At 50.1% G+C, this 17,561-nt stretch overlaps 7 protein-coding genes across 7 annotated transcripts; 2 read left to right on the top strand and 5 right to left on the bottom strand.

The window, feature by feature from the left end:
* Positions 1 to 316: 316 nt before the first annotated feature.
* On the bottom strand, positions 317 to 1,950 carry GIQ15_04362 (ATP-dependent RNA helicase eIF4A; the record flags this gene model as incomplete). Its single annotated transcript, XM_033551779.1, has 6 exons — positions 317 to 327; positions 393 to 1,035; positions 1,090 to 1,448; positions 1,516 to 1,584; positions 1,662 to 1,736; positions 1,917 to 1,950. The coding sequence occupies 6 exons, from the start codon at positions 1,948 to 1,950 to the stop codon at positions 317 to 319; spliced, it is 1,191 nt and encodes a 396-aa protein (XP_033405509.1).
* A 619-nt stretch (positions 1,951 to 2,569) lies between these two features.
* On the top strand, positions 2,570 to 4,126 carry GIQ15_04361 (F-box protein; the record flags this gene model as incomplete). Its single annotated transcript, XM_033551778.1, has 2 exons — positions 2,570 to 2,907; positions 2,965 to 4,126. 2 exons carry the CDS (start codon positions 2,570 to 2,572, stop codon positions 4,124 to 4,126), a joined length of 1,500 nt encoding a protein of 499 aa, XP_033405508.1.
* A 1,137-nt stretch (positions 4,127 to 5,263) lies between these two features.
* GIQ15_04360 (uncharacterized protein) lies at positions 5,264 to 6,586 on the top strand (the record flags this gene model as incomplete). Its single annotated transcript, XM_033551777.1, has 4 exons — positions 5,264 to 5,611; positions 5,688 to 5,930; positions 6,027 to 6,231; positions 6,552 to 6,586. 4 exons carry the CDS (start codon positions 5,264 to 5,266, stop codon positions 6,584 to 6,586), a joined length of 831 nt encoding a protein of 276 aa, XP_033405507.1.
* Positions 6,587 to 6,655: 69 nt separating this feature from the next.
* Positions 6,656 to 10,664, bottom strand: GIQ15_04359 (alpha-mannosidase; the record flags this gene model as incomplete). Its single annotated transcript, XM_033551776.1, has 7 exons — positions 6,656 to 7,274; positions 7,336 to 9,328; positions 9,388 to 9,890; positions 9,971 to 10,123; positions 10,263 to 10,374; positions 10,446 to 10,504; positions 10,582 to 10,664. The coding sequence occupies 7 exons, from the start codon at positions 10,662 to 10,664 to the stop codon at positions 6,656 to 6,658; spliced, it is 3,522 nt and encodes a 1,173-aa protein (XP_033405506.1).
* Positions 10,665 to 10,956: 292 nt separating this feature from the next.
* Positions 10,957 to 12,351, bottom strand: GIQ15_04358 (uncharacterized protein; the record flags this gene model as incomplete). Its single annotated transcript, XM_033551775.1, has 1 exon — positions 10,957 to 12,351. One exon carries the CDS (start codon positions 12,349 to 12,351, stop codon positions 10,957 to 10,959), a length of 1,395 nt encoding a protein of 464 aa, XP_033405505.1.
* A 710-nt stretch (positions 12,352 to 13,061) lies between these two features.
* Positions 13,062 to 14,066, bottom strand: GIQ15_04357 (NUDIX domain-containing protein; the record flags this gene model as incomplete). The annotated part of the gene is made up of 3 exons (XM_033551774.1): positions 13,062 to 13,393; positions 13,471 to 13,899; positions 13,964 to 14,066. The coding sequence occupies 3 exons, from the start codon at positions 14,064 to 14,066 to the stop codon at positions 13,062 to 13,064; spliced, it is 864 nt and encodes a 287-aa protein (XP_033405504.1).
* A 1,538-nt stretch (positions 14,067 to 15,604) lies between these two features.
* Positions 15,605 to 17,370, bottom strand: GIQ15_04356 (uncharacterized protein; the record flags this gene model as incomplete). The annotated part of the gene is made up of 3 exons (XM_033551773.1): positions 15,605 to 16,666; positions 16,731 to 17,257; positions 17,313 to 17,370. The coding sequence occupies 3 exons, from the start codon at positions 17,368 to 17,370 to the stop codon at positions 15,605 to 15,607; spliced, it is 1,647 nt and encodes a 548-aa protein (XP_033405503.1).
* Between the last annotated feature and the right edge of the window lie 191 nt (positions 17,371 to 17,561).

Below are 17,561 nucleotides of genomic sequence, written 5' to 3'. Positions count from 1 at the left end.
AACACACAAATGAGACATGGGTGACGCCCTCGAGACAAAGGAGTTGGATCGGGATACATTAACAGACATATTCCGCCACCCCTTTCTATCGAAAGCCACCCCAGAGAATCATCAAGCCATGAAGGAATTTTTTGAAAGCAATGAAACTTTTCGAGCTGAAAACATGACTGCCAGTAGTACCCGTTATTCAGATTCAAAAGGCCGTCAAGAACAATGACATCATTCGTCGGAGTTTCCGTAAATAAGAGATGGGCATAATTACGACTCTAAAGATCAAAGAAATGGAAGTTCCGAGGGTATGCCAACGATAAGGTGATTAGATGAGATCTGTTGAAAGTATTTGTTAGTTAAATGACGTGGATTTGGAGGCGAGGGAAGGGAGAATTGCTTACCAGCAACGTTCATGGGCATCTCCTCGATTTGAGTGCTGTAGAACTGCTCGATCTCTCTCATCATGCGGACATCATCGGCGGTGACGAAGTTGATGGCAACACCCTTACGACCGAAACGACCACCACGACCGATACGATGGATGTAGTTCTCACGGTTGGCAGGAAGGTCGTAGTTGATGACCAAAGAGACCTGCTGGACGTCAATACCACGAGCAAGAAGATCAGTGGCGATGAGGACACGAGAAGATCCGGAACGGAACTCCTTCATGATAACATCACGCTGGGCCTGCTCCATGTCTCCGTGCATGGCAGAGACAGTGAAGTCACGGGCCTGGAGCTTGTCGGTGAGCCAGTCGACCTTCCGGCGGGTGTTGCAGAAGATGACGGCCTGGGTGATGGTGACAGTCTCGTACAAATCGGAGAGGGTGTCCAACTTCCATTCTTCCTTCTCAACGGCGATGTAGAACTGCTTGATACCTTCGAGGGTAAGTTCGGCCTTCTTGACCAAGATACGGACGGGGTCACGCATGAACTTGGTGGTGACCTCCAAAACATCTGGTGGCATAGTAGCAGAGAGAAGGACAACCTGGGTGGATTGAGACAAGAATTGGAAGATGTCGTAGATTTGTTCAGTGAAACCGCGCTAATATAGAGGTTAGTACATATATAGATAGAGAGAGGGAGGGTATATACGCACAGAAAGCATCTCATCGGCCTCGTCGAGGACGAACATCTTGATGTGGTCGGTCTTGAGGACACGACGCTGGATCATGTCGTGGACACGGCCGGGGGTACCGACAACGACCTGTGGGCCGTCCTGAAGAGCCTTCATGTCCTCACGGACGTTGGTTCCACCGATACAGGCGTGGCAGTCGACGCTCATGAAGTCACCGATGGCGACGACGACCTTCTGGATCTGCTGGGCCAACTCACGGGTTGGGGCGAGAATGAGGGCCTGGCAAGCCTTGAGGTTGGTATCGACCTTCTGCAGGGCAGAGATGGAGAAAGTGGCAGTCTTTCCAGTTCCGGACTGGGCCTGGGCGATGACATCGGAGCCTGGAGGACATAGGCGCATTAGCCAACATATATATGTTTGGTAGAGTAGCGAGGAAGTGCGACATACCCTTGATGACTGGCATAATAGCACGCTGCTGGATAGCAGACGGGCGCTCGAAACCGTATGCATAGACACCTGTATGACGATTGTTAGTGCGGCTCTCCTGACCATCCCTCCGCCCCGCGCGGGACAACTTTTTTTTCAGCTCGTACCTCGAAGCAACTCGGGGTTGAGGTTCATAGCATCGAAGGAATCTGTGACTTCGTCATAGTTGGACTCGATCTGACCTGTGGAGGAAGAGTTAGCACTTGATCTTCAACCGAGACGAAATTTTCACCGCTGCTGGGCTGAAAAGATGGTTGCCACAGCCGGACACTCCCAGTCGCATCAAGATAGGACAGGCCCGGCAGAACAACCACCAGCAGAGATAAAAAGAGCCAGCAGCAGAGAGGTAGAGAGCAGCTTACCATCAGGGATCTCCTCAAGACCTTTGTCAGCCATGATTGTGTATTTGAGATAGAGTGACCACGACCTGGATGTCTGTGGTCAACTGCGAGCGGAGGGGTCGAGACGACTGGGCAGAGAGGCCTGGAGAGCTGCTGAGTATCTAACTAGAGCCTGTGCTTAGTTAAAAGCACGTCTGGATCTAGGAGAGTGAGTGTGTTCTGGTGTGTGAGCAGTTGTTGGTGTGGTGTGTTTGAAGTTGGAGAGGAAGAGTTTTTTTTTCACCTCGCAGTTTGTCGTTTTTTAGTGTCTTTTGGGGGGCAGAAAAAAGACCGTGGAAATTTTGAGCTGCTAGCGGGATTTGTGGCCCAGCCAGTGAAAAACCGCCCCCACGCCGGCCATTCAGAAGAGCCTTCGTCTTCGTCGCCGGATGCATGAATCGGGTCTTCTGGCCTCAGGCTTTCATTCTATGCATCTACTTTATTATCTATGTATATCTTATATCTGCGTGTTGTCTAGTAGTGGTATACCAGGTTGGAGATAAGCTATCGGTGGGGCGTTGAAGAAATATAAAAAAATATACACAGCAAAAGGCACACAACGAGTATGCCTCGAGGGAGCCAGCGTCGTATCTTCATGCCTCACGTATACGCTACAGCTAACAAGGCTAATACAGATGAGAAATTACACAACAGGATGCGAATTGGGTGACAGGGCGGCGGTGCGGCTCAGTCTCGAGCCCGCCGAGTTGTTACCGGCCAACGATGAGAAGCCCTCGCCTGATGAAGATGCTATCCCGGCCCATCCACTCGGAGTGAAGCCTGCTGGCAACGGTCTGACGGCGTCATGGGACATCCGGCCGGCGATGGGCGGCTTTGCTCTGCTGCCGGACGAGCTGATACTGATACTGCTAGAGTCGTTTGATGCGTCTACGCTGAGATGTCTGGGTGCGGCCTGCAGGGCTCTCTATGCGTTCACGCGGGCAGAGGAGCTGTGGAAGGCCCTGTTTATACGGTAAGCTCATTCTCTTTTACACCACTTTCATGATACGATGGTTAATCTTCTCTGTAGAGCGCTACCGTCGGAGTTTTCGTGGCACGGCGACTGGCATTCGACGTACTTGAATCTGCCGCCGTCAAAGGTTGCCTCGCCCGATTGCTCGCAGCTGTTCTCGGATACGCTTCATAGACCGTTTCAGTGCTCGCATCTCCCTCTGCCGATGTACTCGAGCATACCGGCAAGGAACCAGATACCGCGGTTGGATAATTTGACGCAGGCCGAGTTCGACGAGTCATGGGCTGATCGGCCGTTTATCCTTACTCAGCCAGTCAAGGAGTGGCCGGCGTTCAAATCCTGGTCTGTCGAATGCATATTGGATAAGCATGCGGAAACCCTTTTCCGGGCAGAGGCGGTCGACTGGCCGTTCAAGACATATGTTGACTACATGCACAATAACTCGGATGAGAGTCCGCTCTATCTATTCGATAAGAACTTCGTTTCGAAGATGGGGCTATCCGATGGCGGCGAGAACAAGGACGAGGGTGGTGTTGTGTTTTGGCCACCGTCATGCTTCGGGGCTGATCTGTTTGCCGTGCTGGGCTCCCAGCGACCTGACAAGGAGTGGCTGATTATCGGCCCTGCCAGGAGCGGGAGTACCTTCCACAAGGATCCCAATGCTACCAGTGCCTGGAATGCGGTTCTGCGTGGTTCCAAGTATTGGATTATGTTTCCTGGCTCGGCGTCACTTCCGCCTCCGCCGGGTGTATACGTTTCCGCAGACCAGTCTGAAGTCACCTCCCCTCTCAGCATTGCCGAGTGGCTGCTGAATTTCCATGAGGAAGCGCGGAATACGTCTGGATGCCTGGAAGGGATATGCGGTGAAGGGGAGGTCCTACACGTCCCTTCCGGCTGGTGGCATCTGGTCGTTAATCTATCGGAGTCGGTAGCTATTACGCAGAACTTTGTCCCTCGCAGACACCTCCGCTCTGCGTTGGATTTCATGAAGCACAAGGCCGATCAGGTTTCTGGATTCCGTAAGGATATTGCAGACCCTTACGGGCTGTTTGTGCAGAGGATGAAAGAAACGTATCCGGATATGCTTGAGGAGGCATTGCTGGAAATAGAGGCAAAGAAGAAACGGAAGTGGGCAGAAGTTGTAAAAAGTTCAAATGTTTCTACTGATGGAGGGTTTAGCTTTGGATTTGGTGACGAGAGCGATGCTGAAGTGCCGTAGGTTTTCCGGTTATCATGAATATACATTATCTCCCATACGCCATGCCCTGAATTAAGTCATACTTCCGTAGCCCAGAGAGCTCTATATACAGTTCGGGCAAGCTACTATGCATCTTCCCCGAGATAACAACGATACCAGATACCCGCCCCAGCTATGGCTAGTGACACGAAACCGACTTCGACGCCGTTGACTCGCCGAACATTAGGAATCCAAGAAACGCCCCCGCAGCAACGGCCAGCATCACCCAGCCATTATAGGTCATAAAAAGAAGCCTAAAAAAAACGGTATGAGACGACTTCGATCTCAACACACGAGGAAGAGACAACTCACATTATGAAGAAGCTGTAAAAGACCTGGGCCGCATATAGGGCAGCACGGATGACTTTCCCCTGTCTATCCGCGGCGGTTCCTCTTGCTGTCCGGGCTGAGAAGAGCAGTGAGCTACCTTCATCACTTACGACTGTCTCGTAGTGCCTGTTTGGTAACGCTGACGGTCTGGGACCTTCAACTGCCCCGGCGTCTTTTGTACCAATTCATTGAGCGAATTGTCAAATCGGCCGTTCATACACGACGAAACGTAGTACGACATCGGAGGGACAAGGCATGCAAGGGAGGAAGAAACGGGAGGTACATACCGGAGGGCAGGTCCCTTTGGCAATGAAGAGTAGACATTTCATATCGGCGCGTGAATTCTCGCAGGGCCTCGTAGCCAGCGACTAGGAGCACGACGGCAGCCAGGGATAGGAGCAGAGAGAAGGGCCCGGTGATTCGCCATTGGGAGAAGACGATGCATAGGTTCTTCGTGGAGAAGGTGAACAGCATCTAACGACTGTCAGCTTGCTCTTCCGGGGTATAATTATGCTACAGAGAAGAAACCGACATTCATGCTGCACTGGTTCCCCATGTCCATATCGCCATGGCCGTGATCGTGGTCCATCTTGCTACTCATGTATAGCACCAGCAGTACCCTTGCAGATAATACGACAACAAATATGGATTCAAGCTAGAATGAGATAAACAGTAACCGATATAAGAAGGGAATATAAGAGGAATAAGAGAATAAGTAGAGAATAAGCAGAGCAGAAGTATGGCCGGGGTTCTTTTTAAGTAAACTGGGCAGATGCAAACTGCACAAACATGGAGAAAGCTTATCTCCCCTGCGAACTTTCTCTTATCAGCGCAATACTTCTCATCCTCAAACCTGCTGCATACAAACAAGCAACAAGCAACACACCAACTCCTTCGTCCTTCACAGCCACAGCCACAGTTGCAGCGATGGCCTCGACGACGGCGGACAATATACCCGCAACCACCGCCGCCGCCTCGAATGACACAGCTCCCGCGACTGCTGGCGCCTCTGGTGCTCCTGCAGCTCCCGCCGGCGCAGACCAGCAGCCTCCCGCACGCGGAATACCCTACTACGAGAAGCTAAGGCGGGAGCTACGAGATACCCTGCAGAAGAAGCGGCTGATGGATAAAAATATGGTAATTTAATCCGCCCTCGTGATAGATGGAGCTTCCCATTTGCTCAGGCGAATAACTGACGGCTGTGCTCGTGTAGGCTGCTCTGGAGGAATCGATCTACCGCTTTGAACAATCCTACCTCGAAGAAACGGGCGCGGGAAATATAATTAAAGGGTTCGACAACTACATCAAGGGTGCGTCTAGCTTGTCTACCATGGGAGGCGGTAGTGGGATGGGCTCGTCGTTTGGTGGCTCTGGAAACGGGCCAACGACGAGGCGGAAGGGCCAGGTGGCGGATACAGACAGGGTGTTTTCTCGGAGCTCTGCTAGTTTTATGAGAGTGAGTTGATTCCTAGGTGTGGTTCAGAGAGACGCGTCGTGATATGCGTGGAATTCGGTTACGGCCAGAGCTGTTTGTTAATATATCTCGATTTAGGACTCTCCCGCTCCATCGAGTGCTCATACCACACCCTCACATGCACAAACGCCTACATCAACCGGACCAGGCTTCAAGGGCGCGGAAGGCAAGGAGTCTACCGCTGCTGGAGCTGGGAACAAGGCTGCTGTAAACAAAAAGAACAACAGAAAGTCTGTTGGGGATGCCTCGGCCGCCCGGAGAGATCGAGAAGCGGGTGATGAAGGTGATAATAAGCAGCCGTTAAAGAGGTTAAAGATCACATACGTTAGAGGAGAGTGAGATGGGTGATCTTGTATACTATTTGATTCTTCCTTTCTACTACTGGCGTTCAGATGTGTTGGGGAAAAGCGATCTATACCTTGGGCAGTTGGCGAATTGTGTTTACGGGGTGGGTGTTATATTATATCAACTAGATGTTGCATCCGTCTTTTAGAGGAGATAGAAAAGACATACAATTTTCAAGACATAAACCTCAATTTCATTGCATAGGAGTAATTTCAGCCATAAAATATGCACTCCCTACTACTAACTATTATCTACGAGATAATGGGCTGTGGGTCATCATTAAGGGTGCGTAACGAATCATTAAATGAGATCAGAAATAAAACTCACCCTCCTCGATTCTGGAACACAGATGTCCAGATAGCTTAAAGTTGAAGTCTGTATGTCGCAACTTCAAAGGTTCTCAATTCAATCTTGACACGCGATGGTCCGGATCCCTCGATCTTCAGCTCCTCCATATCGTCTTCGAGAAGATTGCATTTGAACACTTTCTTAACGGCCAATGATGTTTCGAGGGTACCTGTGCTTCTTCCTCCCATGGAGTCGAAGATACGTACGATAACGCTCTTCCCTGCACGGCGTGGAAGTTCGCCGCGAGAGACATCCTCGTCGTCTTCGCCGCGTTTCACGGTATCAATGACAAGGGCTGGGGTGGCGTCAACCAGCCGAATGGCCTTGAAGGCATCATGGGTTTCCGGTCCTGATGCAGCTTGTAGGATCAAGGGGTTGTTGAAGTTGTATCCTGCGCGAACGGTACGGTAGTCAAGAGGGCCAGAGTGTGGCAGGATAGCGTAACGGATATGGTGGCGGCCAATATCTGCAGTGCTGTCTGGCGCTTTGGGAGCGCGGAGAAGAGAGAGACGCATCAAGTTGCCGACGGTTGCGAATCCGTATTTGGAGTCATTGAGGATTGAGACTCCATATCCGCTCTCTGAGAGATCAGCCCATTTATGGCAGCATACTTCGAATTTGGCCATGTCCCAGCTATAAGGTGAGGTTAGTATTTGCTAGACTTACGGCAATAATGGAAGGAGTATAGACTTACGTTGTGTTATAGTGGGTTGGCCGTCTTGTGATACCAAACTGGCTCTCATAAGATGCCTCAGTGTTTCGAATGTCAACGGGGAATTCGACCTTGAGGAACTTCATAGTCTCTTGCCATTCGACCTCACAGTCCATTTCCACCATGGATGGGGTATCTTTGGCTTCGGCAGAAAGGCTGATTGTCGTCTTGATCCAACTCTTGTCACTGATCTTCGTCTCGGTGACGACACTGACTCTGTATGGAGAGTTCTCTGCAATCTTGGTCTCCGTGGAGGCCAGTTCCTTTCGTGACTGGAAGTGATAGACCTCGACATCCCATGCCTGCCAGTATAGTGGCTTGTCATCGAAAATGACGAACTGGTTTGCCTTACCCCCCTTCGCGATCGTCTCTCGGTTCTCTTTAACGTCGAATAGGGACGTGATCACTCCCTTCTCAACCTTTATTACGAGGCTGTCATTGCGGAGTTCGAAAACATTCGCTTCAACTTCCTTGATAGAGAGAGAGGTTGATTGAGCGGAGCTTAATGGTTCCACGGCCATCACTCCAGTATCTCCGCTCGCAAGAGCGTATTGGGGGGAGGCAGACGAGGTCGTTGCGTTGTTCACTCTAACGATCTCGGAACGAGGCCATGGCAAGGTATTCAAAGCGGCGAGCTTGCCGTCGGAGCTGGACTCCTTATTATGGAAACCGAGTACTTTCATTGCCTCCTCTCTCACTTTTGCGGCAGTCTTGAACACTTGGGCATAGAAAGCATCCGACTCATCGTAGCAAAGTCGAATTGAGCTTCCAGGAAGACAGTCGTGGAATTGGCAGAGCAAAACAGGCTCCCACATGTCATCAATATCCTTCTTGGGGTATTTATATGAGGAACTCTTCAGGGAGGCCAGAGTTGCTAGGAGCTCAACATCACGGAGAACAAATTCTCCCTTACGGTTGTTACGTTTGTTGTTTGATTGAGTGGTATAAGTTCCACGGTGAAGCTCAAAGTAGAGCTCTCCATACCAGGTCACAAAGTCAGTGCCCTCGGAAGCTTTCTTCTCGAGCTTCGCAAAGAAGTCATCGACTGAACCTCCGATCGTGACTCGGGGAAGAAGTCCGACAGTATCACTCATACCCCTCTGTCTACGGAGTTTCTCGATATGCTCGAAAGTTGGGCCACCACCGCCATCACCAATTCCAAATACTAGAAGAGAGGTATTGTCCTGGTCCATAGATTTATGCTGGGTAACGCTTCGCTTGACGTCACCGAAATGAGCACTAGCGGTGTACGTTTCCGAGGGAGGCATATGGCAAATAACCTGACTTCCGTCAAGGGCTACCCAGTTAAATGTGGTGTGCGGGAAGTTGTTGATATTGTTCCAGCTGAGCTTCTGGGTGAAGAATCGACTCATTCCAGCTAAGCGGCACAGCTGGGGGATTTGGGAAGAGTACCCAAACGTGTCAGGTAGCCAGAATGTGGTACATCGTTCACCAAAACGGCTCTCAAAGAACCTCTGACCGTATATGAACTGACGGACTAGCGATTCGCCGCTGGGAAGGTTGGTATCGTGTTCGACCCAGCTACCACCGATCGGCTGGAATGAGCCTTTCTTCACCCATTCCTTGACTCGGTCAAAAGCATAAGGGTACTCTTGCTCGAGCCACTTGAACTGCTGTGCCGATGAACAGGTAAATCTGAACTCGGGGTATCGTTCCATTAGGTCACACTGGGATGACCAGGACCGGGCAACTTTTCGCTTTGTTTCAGCAAACGGCCACAGCCAACAGCTGTCAATGTGGCAGTGACCCGTCGCAAAAACGATGGGCTCACCCTCAGTTTTGTAAACGTCGGGAGAATCGACCTTCGTTCCAATGAATTCCTGGGCAATCTTGCGCGCCTTTAGGATAGACTCCTGACTTCCGTTTCCGTCAATAAAGGCATCCATCATGGAATTGCCGACGATAAGGGCCTTGTGAGCCTGCCAGGAGTCACTCGGAAATTCTCGAGCAGCATCTAAGACCGTCAGTTGCCTGCTTTAACGTCAAGCGGGCGAAGAAGCCCCCTTTACTTACCTCCAATCTGCCAGAAGTCATAGTTCAACGCTCTCGCCTCTAAATTAACTGCCACGATCTTTGCCGAGCTGAGTTGATAATACCTGTTTGGATTTGGAGGCTGGATGATGTCTCCGTTTGAGTTACCGAACAAGCCATTGCAAGCCATCTCGATGTAAAAGATGTGTGGTTTGCCATCCCTGAAGTCCTTGGGGATGGTCCACTCGGTTCTCTCACCACCGCTCAGGCCCTGCAGCGGACGGCCGTCCTCCGTCCAGACCATGCCTTCGTTTCCGGCGTCCCAATGGAACTCTAGATGGTCATACTTCCTCATGTACTCTGGGACGGTGAGCTGGATTCGGAACCAGTGAGTAGACCAACTGGGACCGAATGAATTTCCTCTTCGAGTAGGCTTGAACTCGTGGTTGACGACATCTTTGAAGGCCGGTCTCTTCAAGTCCGGGACAGAGTAAACCCACAGCTTAACATATTGTTCGTCGTCATTTAAAGCGTAGAAGAATTTGCTGTCCCCAGGAGTCAGCTGAGTGCGATCTAGATAGCATAACAAGGTACAGGAAGCTGTAGCAAGGGCAGGACAACTCACTCTAGCAGGTTATACCTCTGATACTGGCCTGTCGCGGTGAATTGGCGAAGTCGGTCCTTGTAGATAGAGGTGATGTGCTGGCCAACCGGGCGTTCGGCGAGGACAGGGTAGAGCGGAACATGCTTGGGAGCTTCCCCGCCCATGATTGCGGTGCTGGAGACGTATAACTGAGAGATCACAGTCGCAGCTCAGCAGATGAACAGTCGACCTCGACAGCCTGTATAGCTAATTGTGTCAAGCAGTGGGATGTTCGAGCTCCGAGAGATGTTCTTATATGTCAACAAAAGCCTACCCCGCAAGCTTCTCCACGGCACGCGCAAGCCCGCCCGCCGGGGATGTGCCTGTACCCCTTGGCGATCCACCAACTTCAACTTCAACTTCCAACTTGCCGCCATCCATGAACGCTGCAGCCCTGATCAGCCAGCGAGATATCGTGGATCGGCCTCATGATAGCCTGCTGCGCCGTCGCTCGTACCCGGGCCCAGGGACCAGAGCGGCCGATGTGCAGTTCGGCCAGGGTTTCCCACCGCGTCACTTGATCCGGATATGCAGCAGTGAGGACAAACCGGTCATGCAGCGATTTATTTGAATATGAACTGGAATATACATACGAGACGACTGCCCGGTAGCTTTCTAGCTTGTCCCCGGAGGACAGGAAGACAGTGCTATCCCAGCTCGCCTCCTGACTCGACATATATTGACCGGTATCTCCTGATTGTTCTACCTCCAAGCGCCTGCAGGGAACTCTTCCGGGGTCGAGCTCTTATGACACGATGTCTACGGAAAGACGGACGCGTTCTAGGTCCAAAGGAGGCTCAAGGACGGTTCCTGCTGATCGTGGAACGGCCGGAAGCAAAGTCGGCTGAATGGAACAGATCCTGATATCAAACATTCTTCATATACTACATTTAATACAAAAACAAAACATCCAAAAAAACTCCCGTGCGTGACAACATCATAAGATATCCAAGGGTTGAGATAACCGTCTACAGCCAGTGGGGTGTTGGCCCAACCATTACGATCTTGTTCTTCAGTTCTTCCTTTCTCTTCTGCTCAGCCGCCCTGTTCGCGTTCGAGCCAAAGGCATCCCGGGAGAACTCAATCGTTGACCGCCATGCGTTGATATTCTTCCCCAGTCCGAACCACTCCTCACGGCTACGATGAGGATTCTCCCCTGGCAGGTACGGTGGTGCCGTTTGTGGTGTGGTCAACGATTGCATCTGTGGCTCGCTCGTTTGCCGTCGTATGACCTTGGGGATCAGCTTGTTGATGTAGCTGGGGAGAAGACCCGATTTTTTTTTCTTCGGCTTGTTCTTTGGCATTCCCTTGACTCCATATAGCTGGTAGTCGCTCGGCGGGATTGCGAGCTGCTTTGGCCTGTGACGGTTCTCTTGACGGGCTGGCGGTAAGGGAGGAGATCGGAAGAGACCAAATCCGGAACTCTCCTTCCTGCTGATTGTGTCCGGGAATTCATCGATCATGGATGTGCTCGCACAGGTGGTAAACGAGTACAGCTGTGTGCGGTTGGGGGGTTCGTCTTCTCTCCGCGAATTCAATTGTCCACCGGGGACTTCTTCTATCTTAACGTGAGGGATATCCGGCGCCGACTGTTGCCGGATGAGTCCAATGTATGATGCTGCATCAGGGAGATTCCCAGCCTGAACCCCCTCGCTGGAACTAGACTTTGAGGATCGTTTATTTGTGTACGTTTTGCTGTGACGGGGGTGGGGTTTATGGCAGAAACAAAGATCGCGGTTATCGTGGCCCTCGGGAGTGTCAGTCCGTGGTTGGGCGGCTTCTACCGACTCAGCACTCTCGTCTATACGTGTTATGAGAGTTGTATTGGCTGACTTCACTACCCCTGAAATTGACTCTCTTTTTGGCTTAGGAACTTTCAGCTCTTTGTGAGGTATCTTGTCGTCAATCCGCACATGAGCCTTTATCGACCCTTCGTCATGGGTTTGATATATCGGCTCGGTCGAATGTCGAGCACGTTTTGCAAGGCTCGAAAACTGATCGTTTCTCGATATCCTCTGATAGTGAGGTGAACGGGGAACTGGTGATTGCCGGCTACAAAATAACCGGAGTTCATCGACCGAGCGGGCGTGTGTAGGGCCGCAGTTTCGTGAGTATATCCCAGTTTCACGCTGTCTATCATAGGGGCGCTGGTAACGAGCACTACTCAGATAATAGTCGTCTGAAGAGTAAATGCCAGAATTTCGTTCTGGAGGGGTGGGAAGAGGTTTGTCGAGCTTCCATCTTGGTATGTAAATTTTGGGGGAGTTGGGCTCTGGTGGTATCACTTGCTCTAACCCTTCCAATGACGATGAAGGGAGGAGAGAGTGCATGTAGGGAGCTCGGGGTCCTAGCATCAACGACATATTTCTCTCTGGTTACGTCGTTATAGCGATGGGTTGTTGAAGATAGAAGAGCAGAAGGTAAGAGAATATAGGTCTGGGGGGTAGGCTGATGATATATTAGCCTCTAATTTTTTGCATTGTCGATCGACCTGAATGCGTTTGGTGGCATTATTAAATGACATTCTAGGATTCAGACATCAAAGCCCGTTCTGACGGAGGCACAGGATATTCATGATGAAGGTACAAAGGATAATGGGATTTCTGCAGGGCCGTTGCCACATCCGGTTTGCTTCTTGCATATAAAACTGTCATTAGAACTCCCACATGACTGATCCAACATTTATAACGCAGGCTATGTTGCTACATTGAGGCTATGAGATGGTAGAAAATGCTGTGGAGTTGTAGTTAACCACGGAGGCATATTTGACTAGTGCAGTATGTACGGCGTCGTCCGAAAAAAATAAAAAAATAAAAAAAAATGAATAGAGTTGAATATGCACGCTGCACATCCAAATATTCGGTGGCCTTCTAGGGTTGGGTATTGGGCAAGTATATAAAGATAGGGGGTAGACAAAGGAAATGCAGATCTACGGGAACAAAGGCAACCCAGCATTTTATCGGCGCATGAACCCGCACTCGGACCTTAGCGTGAAAATAATAATTAAAACCTCATCTTCTCGAACGCTGGAAGAGTAAATTAATGGTCATGAAGATGGTATACTAGGTTTTTATCATGACAGTTTTGCTGCTTTCTCAAATATCTCTGGGGTCAAGGTGTCTTCGCGATCGACGACCTCGCTAAATCTTCCAAGCGTCTTTAATCGAGAGATCATATCTTCGTCTCCAAGATGGCTATTGTGTTCGAACTCAGGGACTTCGTCATATGCGACCCTTGCGGCATCGACAAGGATGCGGGCCGTCATACCGAACACTCGAAATCGTTCGAGGCCCAACGAGGCCTTCTCTTCCTCTAACTGGTCAATAGCAGCGTCTTGCTCCTTGTTGTGTTGTTTCTTCGGCGTGGCTACCTTCTGGTTCGTTATGGCCACGAAGAAATGGTGCACTGATTCCCCCGTAAGTTAACGGTCTTGCTCATATACCAAAAGATAGAAAAACCCGGGGAATTATAAGGCTACTTACTTCTCCACCATGTCGAATTCCACTTCGTCCATGATCCCTCATACCAATCGCTTGGCTTTCCGGGGAGAGCGTCATCCTCTTCTCCGCGAGGCTCATCTTCTATCTTTAGGAAATTATGGAACGGGGCTGTGAATACCGCCGCTACTTCTTTGGCGTCTAATTGGGGTATGAATGCTTCTTCGGGATCAGCGTCTTCGCCCGTCTTTTCATTATGAGAGTGTAAAAGGGCAACACATGGCCGAACAGCAAGTTCTGTTCGAGCCAGGCTCGCAGGAAGTTCACAGAGATGCTCAACCCAGAAGGGCGAGGGCATCTGCTGGTCTATATTGGGTAGACCAATCTCCTCGTACGCTTCACGCCGAGCTGTTTGAAAAGGCGTCTCGCTTGGTCCATCCGACTTTCCACCAGGGAGAGCTGCTTGGCCGGGATCTGAGCCATGGTGGTGGTCATGTTAGTTGTTGCCATGTTTGAAAAGGCCTTGGAATGAACATACATGATTTGAGGGTACTGGCACGTATTGTTAGGATAACTCGAAGGTCTCCTCTCCGATCGGCAAAGAGTAATAATAATACTGAGGCCTGTCTTGTGGATGGCATGGCATGGTAGTTCGTTGGGGGCGGAGTATACCCTCGCAAGCGTTCAATCGCATTCTAATATCCATCCCCAAGGAGTTAGATGATGTTTCATAGGCTTTCTGGAACATTATATATGATCGCCCGCATGAGACAATGTGTCTGTAGATTAAAGAGGGCAGCAGGGCGTTAGTTATGCAGGTTCTATATGTACCGACCTGAGATTCCGGCGATAACGGCGCCATCCTTCCTTTCAATGTCTGGGATCCTGCAAAGGACGAAAATAGCCTATGGCTGAGTCTATGGCAACGGGCTGGGTCTATTGGCACTGAGCGAAGACACAGTCTCATCTCTCTCTGGCGAAATATATCTTATATATGTTAGTTGCCTTCTCTCGTTGGCCTCACGTCGTCGCCCAAGATACGTATTAGCCCAACGCCGCCGTGCCGAGGCCGGAGCATGCTAGGCTCAGGATTGATCAGCCGCCAAACATATACGGAGTATACGGATCCGAATATACAAAACATGGAACAACATTGGAGATATATTTAGGGTTGTGATACAGTCACACCCCTCTGGCTATCCATATACCTCTCCGGATAACCTCACACCCTATAGTTACTTTAATAGGTATAGCGTCACGGAAAACTAGATACTTAAAGAAAGCCCCTAAGAGGATTCTTTAGTTAAAGACTTTACCCCCTAAGCTATCCCTAAGCTACCCCTTTAGCCTTTAGGTCTCCCTTGGGCCTCCTCTTAGGCTTCCTCTAGGCTCCTCTTTTCTTACTTAGGTCTACCCTTAGGTATACCTTTAAGCCTGCCCTCTCGCTCTCTAGACTTACTCTCTAGACTTACTCTCTAGACTTACTCTCTAGACCTACTCTCTAGACTTACTCTCTAGACTTACTCTCTAGACTTACTCTCTAGACTTACTCTGTAGGCTTACTCTCTAGGCTTACTCTCTAAGCTTACTCTCTAAACTTACTAAGTATTTACTTAAGGGGCTTCCTTTAACTATCTAGTTTTCCATGACGCTATACCTATTAAAGTAACTATATGGTGTGAGGTTATCTAGAGAGGTATATGGATAGCCAGAGGGGTGTGACTGTATCACAACCTAATATTTATTAATGGTATCAAGTAATATTTTCATCAAAGATCTAAGGTAGATAAATCATTCGAGTGATTGAGAGGCCAAGCCACCAAAAACATCACCAAACTTCTATAAACTAACTACAAATCCTCCTTTAGAGAAATGTAGCGTTAGGAAACACTGCTCCCACCAGTCTAAACCAAGAAAACAAAGCACGTAAAACATATTGAAGGGGTTGGGAAATAACAAAAGAAAAAGGATCAAAAGGAAGATGGGGCGAACCAGGAATAGGCAGTTAGTGTAGAGTGTCGGCTCGCCTTACCGGGGCAGAGCCTGTGTGTGTATGGATAGTGATGGGAGAATGAGGATGCATAGTATAATTACAAAGTAAAAAGTTCAACAAAATACACTCGGTGGTACCTAGAAGGGGAATATAAGAGAGGGCGCGTTCATGACACATACTGGCAATTTACTGCTTTTTGTCATCTGCCTGGGGCTGTTTGGGAGAATCCTTGTCGGTTTTGGCATCTTCCTCTGTCTTTTCGGACTGTCCAGTAGATTCGGCTGCCTCGCTGGAAGCAGAGGCGTCCATCTGTTTGTCGTCTTTCTCGTCGATGTCCTCGTGGTCCTTTGGCGCTGGTACACCCGTATTGCCGTTCTCGGTGATCTGCTCGTTCTCCTCCTCAATCAGCTCCTGCTGTTCCTTCACAACCTCAAGACGCTGCTTGTTCGTGGCAGCTCCCTCAGCATTGTGGACCTCGAGCTCAATCTCGTGGAAGAGTTCTTCAGGTATACTGGATAGGACTGATCGGAGAGCGTCCATCTGCGACGAAATTTCGTACTCCTGAGAGTGCTGGGTATACATGTAGGCGTTGCTAAGAACGAGCAGAGTGGAGGGAACGCCCTGCTTCAGACGGAGATCAAGCCACATGGAGAGATCGTCGCGGAGTCGAGCTGGCGAGAGGCCGTGGGTTCGAAGACCACGGGATGCACATGCCATCTGGAGTTCGGGGACGAGTAGGGATTCAACTCCCTCGTAGGCAATGGCTCTGTCGTCACGCTTGATCTGACGCATCCTGACACGGATGGTGTACCGGAGCATTGTATCAGTCCCGAATGTGTTTAGATTCATGTACTTGCACATAGCAACCAGTTGTGGGCGTGACAAGTTGTCCAATGTGAGATCATCCTTGAAAATTTTGCAAACGGCGATAACATCTTCGTCAGACGGGGTTTCTCCCGTCGCTCGGACCTTGCGGAAGAATTCCGTAAACTCTTCCTTCTTCGCATTTATTGAGCTGACTGGAAGACCGGTTTCCTTGAGAGTTCCTTGGAGGAAGTTTGAGACTTCCTTTCGGGTGCCTCGTAGAGTGGCAGCTTTAGCATCCTTGGATTTCTGAGCCTCATAGGTGCTTGGAAGAAGGTTGGGGAAGAGCTTGAGGGCAACTGGGAGAAGCAGCTCTGCAAAAGGAATGATAACAAAGGCAGAGAAAGGGACAAGTCGAGCCAAATCTTGAACTGTTCTTCGAAGCTAAAATACCACCATCAGTACTGGACAACAGGGATGTAGTCGGGGAATAAGTTGGCAAACCTACCTGTCTGTTCTCCCTCCTGCTTAGCTCATATCCCGCAGCCATCTTAAGTGCAAGTTTCGAACTAATCTTAACTTCCGCGGCCAATAGTTTCGTTCCATCCCAATAATGCTGTACTTCCTTCTTAATCTTCTGCCCAATAGTCAATTTTTTAACCTCCTTCTTCTCCTCCAGTTGGCCCTTCTCTACCGCCTCGGCAATAGACGCAGTGTGTATTCTCTTCTCTAACTCCCTCGACTCAAGTTCTATACTGTCTAGTTCCCTCGAGACCGCATTTGACGTAGAGGACTTTTCAGACGACGAAGTTGAGGTCGCCTGAGACTCCTTCGGAAGGGGTTGCTTTGCCTTTTCAACGTTGAATCCGGGCGGGGGAAAGCTGGAGTTGTTTGTGCCAGGTGATGTGGATGGGCCGGTTGCGTAGCCACGGCGGAGCTGCGCGAGCTCTAGGCCGACAGCAGGCAGCGCTGGACGGGCAGCCTGAGCCCGGTAGGCGGAGTAGGCGTATCTGGCGACATGAAGCCGGCTGGTATCTGCTGAGTTGTTAGGTCTGAAGTGCTCAATCGATGGAGATGTAGGGATGCGTACCACTCTGGATGAGCCTCCTTAGAAGTATTCCATTCTGTCCAAGGTTCCGCACAGCCATGTATGCGTTGTATCTGGGCGCGGCGGAGGGTCGAATAAGTCAGGTCGAGTATACCGCGGGTGATTTGAGATTGTTCAATGGTTGTCAGACGTCTCTCTTGGGTTGAATCTGTCTGAAATGTCCAAGAGTGCGACTTTCAGCTTGTGAAGGTGCTGGAAGGTAAGGTAATTCTCCGGCCCTCGGAAATTGTT

Source organism: Arthroderma uncinatum (assembly GCF_011692745.1).
Source record: "Arthroderma uncinatum strain CBS 119779 chromosome Unknown scaffold3, whole genome shotgun sequence".
NCBI lineage: Eukaryota > Fungi > Ascomycota > Eurotiomycetes > Onygenales > Arthrodermataceae > Arthroderma > Arthroderma uncinatum.
Note: the sequence above shows the minus strand (reverse complement) of the source record. Positions and strands in the feature narration are given on the sequence as shown.